Here is an 11,356-nt window from a genome sequence, read left to right on the forward strand (position 1 = left end):
TTTGAATTTATGAAATCAATTGTGACACCTTGGGATAGAATATTTTTCCAAGTATCACGAATGATGACATCGCTTCAACGGTTTTACGCTGATAAAAAGAAGCAAATAAAAAAGCATATAATTCAGGATATGCATCTTTGTGCACTCCATTTCCATTTTCAATTAAAAGTAGAGTTAGGCAAGCAGATATGAAGTGTCATACGTATGGCTGAAAGCAGGTTGCCTAACATTTCCATAATAAAGTTAACGACGACAAAGGAGCTCATTATTTGTACAGCTAATAAGTAAAGCGCGTAAAGTGATTGACACATTTGCTAGGCATGCGCGCACGACTTCGCCCGTGCGTCCTCAAATGCAAACGCGGCTTGTACTTTTTATAAAAGTACATACGCCATTTCAGATATTCTATTGGCGAACGCGGTAAGCGATAGAAGTAAGGACCAATCACTATAATGCTATGATGGCGTCTCGATGCGACCGGTGAATCGCTTGTGTATGTTTCCGATTCAATGAAAAATTGCGGATAAGGTTAAGATTGTTTGGAAAAGACGGACAAAGAATTTTTGAAGATCGCTTATTCACATTATTTGCGAAGGTATGTAGAATATTGATAATATTAATATTCATGCAGAGCATGCACATCGTAATAAAAAATTAACGATAACCACGGTCACGGTGTGTAAACAATGTGTCGTTATTTGCATGCGATTTCTTGGTCTGTCAAACTGAATTCCTACGATACGACGTACTAAAGATATATCTGTGCATTGATACATAGATGAGCCGGAAGGAAGCGTTAACTCAATTTATACAACAGATCCATGGGCGGCCCGTTGTTGTAAAACTAAGTACCGGTATTGATTATAGAGGTAAGCGAATAACTTATTTATGATATCACCATTTGTCAAGTTGTTCTACTTCCATTTTCTCCCAAGCGTTTATTGAATGTCTAAATCAATAAATCTACTATAAGTCCTTAAATATAAATCACTCGAAACATTCCAGATCTATTTCTTTGCAGGTGTGTTGGCGTGTCTAGATGGTTACATGAACATAGCTCTAGAACAGACGGAAGAATATGTTAATGGGCAATTAAAGAATAAATACGGGGATGCTTTTATAAGGGGGAACAATGTGTTGTATATCAGTACACAAAAGCGTAGAACTTAATTAAGAATTGCTGCAAGGCATGAAGTATTATTAACCAATTATACAATAGGGATAACTGTAACTTTGAATAAAAAAAGGTAATTATAAAAAATGAAACATCCAGGTAAAAATTCCATTTTTATTAGTAAGTGTTTGAAACGCAGCATTCTTACATTCTTTCTAACAATTATATTTCTCGGCAGATTATTTCTACAGAAATTGCAAGTGAGACTTATATTAAAGAATTATAATAAATGCAATTATATGTATATATATATCTTATCTGGTTTTAGTTACTAATAATCTTGACTATTTGACAATGCATCCTCTGATTTATCAGACTATTTTACTCGTAGTTTCATCAATTTGTGAATGCGTATCATCTACTTGAGAAGCATCCGTCCCACCGTGAGCCGTAGAATTATCATTTTCATTTGGAATGTCCGTGTTTGTGTTTTCAAGCAATTTTCTTCTTTTAATTTCTTCCTCACGTTCTTTTTGCCTTTCGAGTCTCCTTTGGATAGCCAACTGTTTGTTCCTTTTGATTTTTTCCTTCATATCGTCGCTTACTTGAGTCTTGGTACTACTTGGACAGACTATTTGCGAGCTCGGTACGTTGTCGGATTGCGCCAAAAGTATATCAAACGCATCCTCGTTAGACGTGCTCGCAACCGGCGTAGACAGTATTGCTTCGGCTTGTTTTTGTTTCTGAATTTGTTCCGTTATTAATAAATCGAAATCATCGATAGGCGCGCTTTCTTGTTGATCTTCATCATCATCCATGTCATCGTTGATGATCACATCATTTTCTGAATTAATCATGTCTAATCGATACTTCTTCATGAACACCTGCAGATCCTTTTTTGCTCCAAGTTGCTCGGCCCTCGCGAGAAAATCATCAAAATGATACTTTGGAAATAACCGGTAGGACCAATGCTCCAATCTCTTCATGATCCTGTCAAGATCTGTCTTTTCGTGTCCCTTACCATAGAATTTGAAAGCCTCAAAATATTTCTCGATAATCTGAATACCATTAGGTCCTTTCAACCTTTCTGTATTAAGTTTGGGTGCAGGATTCCTTATAACGTGTGTTCTAGTAGCTGTTGACGGATCAATCCTTCGAGCGGTTCCGGTTTCGTTATCAGATGTTGCTTCTTCAGCTTCTCCGAGACTGCGACGTTCGCCATCAGATTCTTCATTCTCGTAATGCGCTATGATATTATCATCCCCTTCGTAATCCAAAGTATTGGCCATGGTAACACAAAATATCTTTTAGTCAGATTCGAGCCACTTGAGTAGATTCCTGGATAAACATTTACTTGTTAGAAACAGTATTAATACTATAATTATGTTAACTATAAACATATAATTAAATTAATAAGATGTAATGAAATTTATATAATATTATTATAGTAATGCAATTATTATTACAGTCATTAATGCGCGTAATAAAACTCAAAAGATATCCTAGCATTCAAAATATAGGTTAGGCTTACTTGACGCTCGGGAATACCGGTTGTTTTAGAAATCACTGTCGTCTGGCGATTCGTTACTCTTTCTGTCTTCTTCCATAAACTTGTCGAAATGCCCGTCCGCCTTTTTCATCCGCTCAAGAACCGACACGAGCAGCAACTTGTTCAGTCGATCGGTCTGCGTGATCTCTCGTACAGCAGATTCGCGCCTTGGACATGGATCGTCCGGCGACTGTTCGCTTCGTGCTTTCCCCAGCACGTCATTGTCTTGCTCCAACGGAGTTCCAGGCATCTTGGTCTCACGAATTACGGAACGACGATTCAATTATATTCACACCTGGATACAAAATATTTTCAGAAATGCTCGACTGCGTCGTCAGGAAATGATGTCGGTACAAAATACTGAAATACCGACTGCGACACGACGAGCACGGAACCGAAGCCGTGTTGACAGATCTAGAAAGAGACAAAACGATGTTGGAGTAGTAGCGGCTCATGGAGCCATGGACCATGAGGCACTTAAAAATTGCGTGCACTGATACATCGGTGTCTAATCCACTTGCTTTTATGGTAAAGTAATTAAATAAATAGCGGAACAATATGTATACATATAAACTACTTTTTACTAAGAGTTAATAGAAAAATTAGCAATTATTGCTTATACAACTGAATGTATCACAAACATTTATTTCTAATTTTCAATTCTAAAAAATTTTTTAAACTCATAAAAATCTATTTTTTATTCACTTATGTAGTCAAAAGCAATAATGCCATCCCATACAGCACGAAAACATTTCAGAAGTATTTCATCTGACAGATGAAAGCATCTCATAAACATTGCAAAATGTTTCTGCAACAGTTATGAGACAACTCCGGAATAGCAAAATGTCCGCGATACTTGCATTCAAAACCTTATAGAAAGGTTGCTGAAATGTATAGATCAATCTGCAACCTTTCTGAAATATTGCCGAAAGATTATTAAAATAGCTGAAATCTTTTTGATATATTACTAAAGGTTAATTGAAATAATTTTGAAACTTTCCTATGATGTTGCACACAAATTACAAAGCTCTTATTAAAATAAATTGAAAATACTTCAGAAATTATATTTAAATTTATTATACGAGTATTCAGAAGATTGCAAATACTAAAAAGTTATAATAAAAATTATATATAAAATGTATTTATTATTTTTATTGTACGTTTTTATTTAATATTTGCAATCTAATTAATATAATAAATATGATTTCTGAAATATGCTTAATGAAAAAAATACATAATATATATAAGATATATAGATATACACATACATAGCTAAACCAAGTATTCACCAAGTTTCCCTTTCAAAAGCGTGAATTGTTGGCACATTGACAAAGAGCCATTCTTATATTATATATTTTCCTTTTTCTTCCTCCAAATAGTTGATTAAAAGGAAAGAATTATATAGATATATAATTCTCTGTTCAACCAACACTTATATTTGAAAGAAAAAAAGGATACGTGAAGATAATGCATTTTTTTGTCAACTGGTTAGCTTCACTAAAGATCGAATACTTGGTCTAGGTATATACATGTATATATAATTTTACTTTTTACAATATTCACAATTTTTCAAATTTATTGCATGTGGTAGGTTTTAGAAACATTTCTGTTGCAACATTTCATATGACATATTGCGGAATCCTTTCAGAAATGTTGCATATGAAATGTGAAATCTTGAAATGATTTTAAAACCTTCCTGAAAGCTTTCTGTATTAATCGGTGCTGTATGGGATGTAATGCTTCTATTGTATATTCATTTAAATGTTTTGAAAAAGTACTTTATAATTAATTTCACATACTTTTCAACTTTTCAAATTTTCAAAATAGTTTTTGGCTATTCGTGTGCCGAGTAAAAAGGAGCGGTCGGGTGTAAAAAAATGGAATATTTGTTCGGTGTATAATGAGCACAGCCCGAATTTTATTCTGAGTCCGAATATATAAGACACGTCCGCTCGCGTAGACGATTACCAATCGAATCGCTTATTTGTCGACCTCTTGGTCGTCGAAAGCCTACTCTCACGAGCCTGTTTGTTTCGTTGGACCTCTCGAAGGTCCTTTTGAATTTCCTACGGGAGGAATCGTTCCGCCTATTTATCGCGCCCTGCTTCTTTCGGTGACCCGCGCCTCCATGGCGCGATCACCACACTTTCAGCCGCCGCGCGTATACCTCGTCACGGTCGTCGGTACGGAATCCCCCGAAATTTCGCGGAATACTTGCAAATCTGCAACGGCTCATTGGGGATTCCCTATCTAACGGTCTAGTCTATTATCCGCTAATCTGTTTATTTTGACGACGTGTTTTTCGGTCTATTTGCCTCGCCTGAGTCTAGCCGCGCGATACTGCCGACCGTCTAGGCGATGACGTATGTGGCCATATAATCGCCACAAGTTTATGACGGATATAAAGCTGTACAAATGTTCGATTTAAAATATCATTTCTTTAATTTAAAATACCATTTCTTAATTTAAAATGTCATTTCTTAATTTAAAATATCAGGTTTGCAATTTATCTCGATCTTGGAATCATACGCTTCAATTGTCTTTGTCCGGCATTATTATCCGCGAAGAGACTTGTATTAAAGTCGATACCCGACTTCGAGATACAGCTGTCGAGCGAAAAGGTCACACGATGTTACGTGGCCAGACGGCCCTGTCACATATCAGGGTTTTATCAACGGTGCGTTATTGCCATTATTCCGTCGCAATCTCATGCTTAATTAAAGTAATCACCGGACTTTGGAGCGAAATAATACGTAGCGAGAGGCGCACGCGTGCACGCATATATGCGTGTTGAATCGTTTCTAATGTAGTTGTTATATATAAATACGCGAGCGATAGTGTATTAAATATTTCTCAGCAAATGACAAAGTGGTCAAGAAATAGTGAATATACGCACCCCGCGGGCCACTCTCCTTATTCTTTCCGCGGGGCGCACCCCGCGGGCCACTCTCCTTATTCTTTCCGCGGGGCGCACCCCGCGGGCCACTCTCCTTATTCTTTCCGCGGGGCGCACCCCGCGGGCCACTCTCCTTATTCTTTCCGCGGGGCGCACCCCGCGGGCCACTCTCCTTATTCTTTCCGCGGGGCGCACCCCGCGGGCCACTCTCCTTATTCTTTCCGCGGGGCGCACCCCGCGGGCCACTCTCTTTATTCTTTCCGCGGGGCGCACCCCGCGGACCACTCTCTTTATTCTTTCCGCGGGGCGCACCCCGTGGGCCACTCTCCTTATTCTTTCCGCGGGGCGCACCCCGCGGGCCACTCTCCTTATTCTTTCCGCGGGGCGCACCCCGCGGGCCACTCTCCTTATTCTTTCCGCGGGGCGTACCCCGCGGGCCACTCTCCTTATTCTTTCCGCGGGGCGCACCCCGCGGGCCACTCTCCTTATTCTTTCCGCGGGGCGCACCCCGCGGACCACTCTCCTTATTCTTTCCGCGGGGCGCACCCCGTGGGCCACTCTCCTTATTCTTTCCGCGGGGCGTACCCCGCGGGCCACTCTCCTTATTCTTTCCGCGGGGCGCACCCCGTGGGCCACTCTCCTTATTCTTTCCGCGGGGCGCACCCCGCGGGCCACTCTCCTTATTCTTTCCGCGGGGCGCACCCCGCGGGCCACTCTCCTTATTCTTTCCGCGGGGCGTACCCCGCGGCCACTCTCCTTATTCTTTCCGCGGGGCGCACCCCGCGGGCCACTCTCCTTATTCTTTCCGCGGGGCGCACCCCGTGGGCCACTCTCCTTATTCTTTCCTTTCCGCGCGCGGGCCACTCTCCTTATTCTTTCCGCGGGGCGCACCCCGCGGGCCACTCTCCTTATTCTTTCCGCGGGGCGCACCCCGCGGGCCACTCTCTTTATTCTTTCCGCGGGGCGCACCCCGCGGACCACTCTCCTTATTCTTTCCGCGGGGCGCACCCCGTGGGCCACTCTCCTTATTCTTTCCGCGGGGCGCACCCCGTGGGCCACTCTCCTTATTCTTTCCGCGGGCGCACCCCGCGGCCACTCTCTTATTCTTTCCGCGGGGCACCCCGGGCCACTCTCCTTATTCTTTCCGCGGGGCGCACCCCGCGGGCCACTCTCCTTATTCTTTCCGCGGGCGCACCCCGCGGGCCACTCTCTTTATTCTTTCGCGGGGCGCACCCCGCGACCACTCTCTTATTCTTTCCGCGGGGCGCACCCCGTGGGCCACTCTCCTTATTCTTTCCGCGGGGCGTACCCCGCGGGCCACTCTCCTTATTCTTTCCGCGGGGCGCACCCCGCGGGCCACTCTCCTTATTCTTTCCGCGGGGCGCACCCCGCGGGCCACTCTCCTTATTCTTTCCGCGGGGCGTACCCCGCGGGCCACTCTCCTTATACTTTCCGCGGGGCGCACCCCGTGGGCCACTCTCCTTATTCTTTCCGCGGGGCGCACCCCGCGGGCCACTCTCCTTATACTTTCCGCGGGGCGCGGTTCTAGTTTCACCGACTAGGCAGATGACCCACCCGTGGGGCATTCTGCCCGGTCTCGACAGGGATGCACGGCGTTTTTATTGGACGAGCGCAGTCCGGGTGGAGGGGGAGGGGTGGTGGCCGAACCTCCTGGGGGCAGGGGACGTAGGTCAGGACGTAGGTCGTACAAAATCACCCTTTTTAGCCGGGAGCGTGGAACCGGCGGAGAGTCCTGACGTAATGCGCCTTTTAGTTCCAGGACTCTTTGCGAGCGGTTTGGATGGTGGGATAAAAAAAACTTACTTTTCTTACACTAATAGTTTTAACCCTAAAGGAAGGTTATATTGTATAGAGATCCTATAACAGAGAACGATTTCGAGAACGATGTGGCGTCCATGGTGGAGTCCATCCTGAATTCCTTCCCCGAGATGCCCGTCCTGATAGTCTGCGATGAGCTGCCGTATCCACCGTTGGAGCTGGACTTCGCCAACGAGAGTATGAAGAATGTCAAATTGATCAGCTTACGGCCCGAGTTTAACAGGTCCTTCGAGGAGAGGAATCCACTGTTCTACATACGCACCAAGTTTGTTCTGTTCCTGCCTGATGCAACGAGGTTGTCGACTAAGCAAGTTGTGCAGGTAAATAGTCTTGGTCATTATTATTAATGGATATTATTATTACTGTCTTTTATGTACACTTCGCAGAGGAAGCTGTCTCACAGGCGTCAAATTTGGGGATAGTTATTGTACCAGTGGGCAAGACCTCCTTGCATTGTCTCGAACTAGATTTAAGGGTGAAGGAATGGAGTTTGAGGATAACACGAGTTACGGGAACGGAATGTGACAGTGTAATAGGCAAACATGTAACAATGCTCGAAGCGAGGATTCTAAGGAAACTATCGGATCCATTCCTGCAACCATTCACGACGCATTATCATTCAAACGACAGCTATCGGCGCGAAGGTTCGTAATTCATTTTGCTTGACAATATCTGAAATAATCGTTCTTGTTTTCCATTTTCTTCTTTTGTGATGAATACTATCTACTTTTGTGTGACGTTGATATGATGTGCTATAATTTGTTCAATCGGATTTGTACGAATCAACTTTAAAATGCAGATATTTTACGTTTATATGAAGATAATTTGTGAATATTTTGTGTATTATCTTGTGTCAGTGATTACTAGCATGAACAAATTTGTGTTTGAAGATCTTTTTATTTATGTGGTAAGTATCTTCTATTTCATCATGTATTTCCTTTAAAAATGTGCAAAATTGCTTATCTCATAATTTTCTGTTAAAATTTCCAATTTTCCTTAGAGCAAATGTATCACGAGTTAAATATAAGTACTGACAGTATTTCTTGTGGTGCACGTGTTGCTAGATACACATATTGAAGAATCGGTTCAACGAAGGGAAACCATTGTATAGAAACCAACAGACTCAGTTCAGGGTGCAGCAGTTGTATCGCACGCGTGAGCGATTGATGTTTGAGAAATTGCGAATAAAAAAAGTCACGAGAGCCACCGGCTCCGCGGAGTGGTACGGCTGTTCGCGAGAGACAGCCAGGTGCTTCGGCTCAGTGATAAACGGCGTGCCGTCGTACCTCTACCTGCATCGATACACGCCGCCTTGTTGCCTGGCCGGACTGAGGAGGGTGGCTCATCACGTTATCGACCAGCTGGAAGAAGTTGGCATACGATTCTGGCTGGAGGGCCAGTCACTGCTGGGAGCGGTGAGGCACGGCGACATTCTGCCGTGGGATCACGAAGTACAAATTGGATTGAACCGAGACGACCTGGCGAGGTCGCTGTGGCTGGTCAGAGCCGGGAGCAAACCGGTCGTTGACGACGACGGCTTCATCTGGGAGAAGGCGACCGAGGGCGAGTTCTTCAAGGTACAATATTCCAGGGTGAATCGCTTGCACGTGAACCTGCTGCCATTCTACGCACGGAACGGCACCATGACGAAGGACGCGTGGTTTCTGAAGAACCGGGACTTCCCGGAGCACTTCCTGCACCCGATGTCGAGCATCGAATTCGCCGGTAGACAAGTGCCAAGTCCGAATAATATTAGGGACTTCCTAGAGCTTAAGTATTACAAGGGTGTGATAGAGAATCCAGAATTACCTGGCAAATTTATCTTTGACTAGTCCATTCACAGGCTGTTTTCGAAAACTGTTCTACGACGATTTATCATTTGTTGTCTTGCACGCAGGGAACGGCACTCCAAGGACTGAATCGTATTCATTGCTAGCGGATTGACGAGTATGACGAAACACTGTGCATGTGTATATTTAACAAGACTAGGAATTATCTATGCATGAAAACGTTAACATAAAAATTACAATTTGACATTTTCAACACTTGTTATCTTAGGCGGTGATTGGTCGACATTTCTATCTGCCTTATTGGGGCTCTATCTCAGTATAAGAAATACTGATAAATAATTGTTGTCAAAAAAATGTTACCTTTATATCTGGATAATTCTGTGTAGAATAGTCAAATTTGCAAACTTCTTGCATGAATTGACCTGTTGACGATGTGCCAAATAAACTTAGTACTTTGAATTCGACTGTGGGAATATAAATACATTTTTCAAGGTGTATACGTGTGTACACTTTTATTGTAACTTTATACTAGCTTTACTACATATACAGTGTTCATTTGCAGGTGTTATAATCTGTACATTAGAGATTTAAATTTACCATTAATGATACTTGAACAGATCTAATGTAACATTTAAAAAAATGTATTTTATTTGTGATAAAAGCATTTAATAATGTATTTTATTATTATATCTCGAACGATTATATAAAATGTCAGAAGATTAATATTTCCTGAATATTTATATAGTCGAAATTTTGCCATTGTTCAAGTTTCTCTCAATCAAAAGTCGTAATCTTAAGGGAACAAGACAAAACTTCCATAAATAGATATTTTCTTTTATTTCTCGGCATTTTAGAAAAAACTATATAATATATTATATTTCGTACATGGATTGGAAATAGTTTAGATCGAATAATTTTGTTTATTGCATATTCAACAGTGAACTTGAGGTGATTTATTATAAAGATTTTTGCAGGCAATAAGCCCAGGCATACATATACTACTTCGTAGAACCGTTTGAGCTCTCTATTAATTAATTAGTGCCAATTTATTTGTAAAAATATAGATATGTATATGTAAAATATAGTCGAAATGAGGCATATTACGTGACTGTGAATCGATGATTAAGCGATATAATTAATGGTTTAGTTAATGCGGCGTTAACCGACTTTGCGACGCCTCGATAAAATTAGTTAATGTGTGCTCGCCAACAGCCAATTAATTAAACGACATATATAAAATGCACGAAGGCGGAAGAAACACGTAGTCGATATATAGGACGGTTGTTTATTGTTTTCGAGCACAGAGCACTGTCCGCGTCGAGATTTTCTACTGGCAAGCATCCACGCGCACTTTTGCGTGCATATTCGTTTTCATTCGTGTCAAAATGTCCGGAAATCTATCTGGCAGACTGGCACACGTACGCGAAAACGCATGAGCCGCAGAATACGAATGAAATGTGTATCTCATACTGCGCTTTTAATCATTGTTTATATCATTCTTGGGTTTTTACATGACCGTCAATGCCGCACCGTATCCGAAATAAATTTTTTCGCGCTGTTTTAAATATATTGAATTGTCAAGTGATTAATCTAAATTAATGGGATAAAAATTTTAATATTATTAATCTTATATTGTTTATATCAATACACGATCACGATTGTACAAAAACAAAAACAGGGCGCGTAATACGATATTTACCACTTGACGATTTATTAAGCTGAACTTGAAAGCTCGTTTCTATTTTCTCTCTTCGTGTGCAAAGTAGATCTAATATTTAAAAAATGCAACCATTGTCGTATGCATAGCATCTTCTTCCGGAACTATAACAGCATTTGGCGACACAGTTGCATTTCCTGACGTAAAGCGATTTTATTTAGCGCAAGTGGTTTCTCTTATGCGAAATATCTGACGGCGTATATAGTGATCATACTTTGATTTAATTGTCGCAGTCGCTTTCGTTTCTATTGTTGTGAAGTGTTTTTTGTCCCGATTCCAAGTAGCGAGATTCCAACATCGATATATATCCCGTGCACCATACAGCCCGGCGTTTTACTGTCGTTTACTCTCTTAACCACACGGGATTTTCGTTCTCTATTTTCGTACCGCTGCAGTACACATCGTCACGTATACGCGCGATAGAACAGTTGTAATCGCACGATATAAGAGA

At 41.9% G+C, this 11,356-nt stretch overlaps 3 protein-coding genes across 4 annotated transcripts; 2 read left to right on the top strand and 1 right to left on the bottom strand.

Moving 5' to 3' along the window:
* The first annotated feature begins 428 nt into the window (after window positions 1–428).
* Window positions 429–1,426, top strand: LOC113562290 (U6 snRNA-associated Sm-like protein LSm6). 2 transcript variants are annotated; one of them, XR_003406803.1, is made up of 4 exons: window positions 429–595; window positions 779–869; window positions 1,022–1,247; window positions 1,353–1,426. XR_003406803.1 is itself a non-coding variant. In XM_026971233.1 (3 exons), exons 2-3 carry the CDS (start codon window positions 779–781, stop codon window positions 1,168–1,170), a joined length of 240 nt encoding a protein of 79 aa, XP_026827034.1. In that variant the 5' UTR covers window positions 429–595; the 3' UTR covers window positions 1,171–1,261. The 2 variants fall into 2 exon arrangements, 1 of the variants encoding a protein (XP_026827034.1); XM_026971233.1 differs by lacking the exon at window positions 1,353–1,426 and having other exon boundaries at window positions 1,022–1,261.
* Window positions 1,273–2,788, bottom strand: LOC113562289 (protein TIPIN homolog). Its single transcript, XM_026971232.1, has 2 exons — window positions 2,646–2,788; window positions 1,273–2,452 (listed from the first exon to the last, which is right to left on the bottom strand). Exon 2 carries the CDS (start codon window positions 2,401–2,403, stop codon window positions 1,486–1,488), a length of 918 nt encoding a protein of 305 aa, XP_026827033.1. The 5' UTR covers window positions 2,404–2,452; window positions 2,646–2,788; the 3' UTR covers window positions 1,273–1,485.
* Window positions 2,789–5,021: 2,233 nt separating this feature from the next.
* LOC105282118 (fukutin-related protein) lies at window positions 5,022–9,685 on the top strand. The gene is given in 5 exon segments (XM_011343856.2): window positions 5,022–5,026; window positions 7,415–7,718; window positions 7,787–8,004; window positions 8,006–8,042; window positions 8,463–9,685. Coding segments are annotated over 5 exon segments (1,332 nt in total). The 3' UTR covers window positions 9,231–9,685.
* The last annotated feature ends 1,671 nt before the right edge of the window (window positions 9,686–11,356 follow it).

The sequence above is a fragment of the Ooceraea biroi genome, chromosome 7, assembly GCF_003672135.1.
Source record: "Ooceraea biroi isolate clonal line C1 chromosome 7, Obir_v5.4, whole genome shotgun sequence".
In the NCBI taxonomy this organism is placed as follows: Eukaryota; Metazoa; Arthropoda; class Insecta; order Hymenoptera; family Formicidae; genus Ooceraea; species Ooceraea biroi.

Bases quoted from the DNA above. Each gene is read 5' to 3' on its own strand.
- LOC113562290 (XM_026971233.1), top strand. From the start codon at position 779: ATGAGCCGGAAGGAAGCGTTAACTCAATTTATACAACAGATCCATGGG. The intron at 870-1,021 runs GTAAGCGAATAA...ATTTCTTTGCAG, and splicing joins TACCGGTATTGATTATAGAG to GTGTGTTGGCGTGTCTAGAT.
- LOC113562289 (XM_026971232.1), bottom strand. From the start codon at position 2,403: ATGGCCAATACTTTGGATTACGAAGGGGATGATAATATCATAGCGCAT.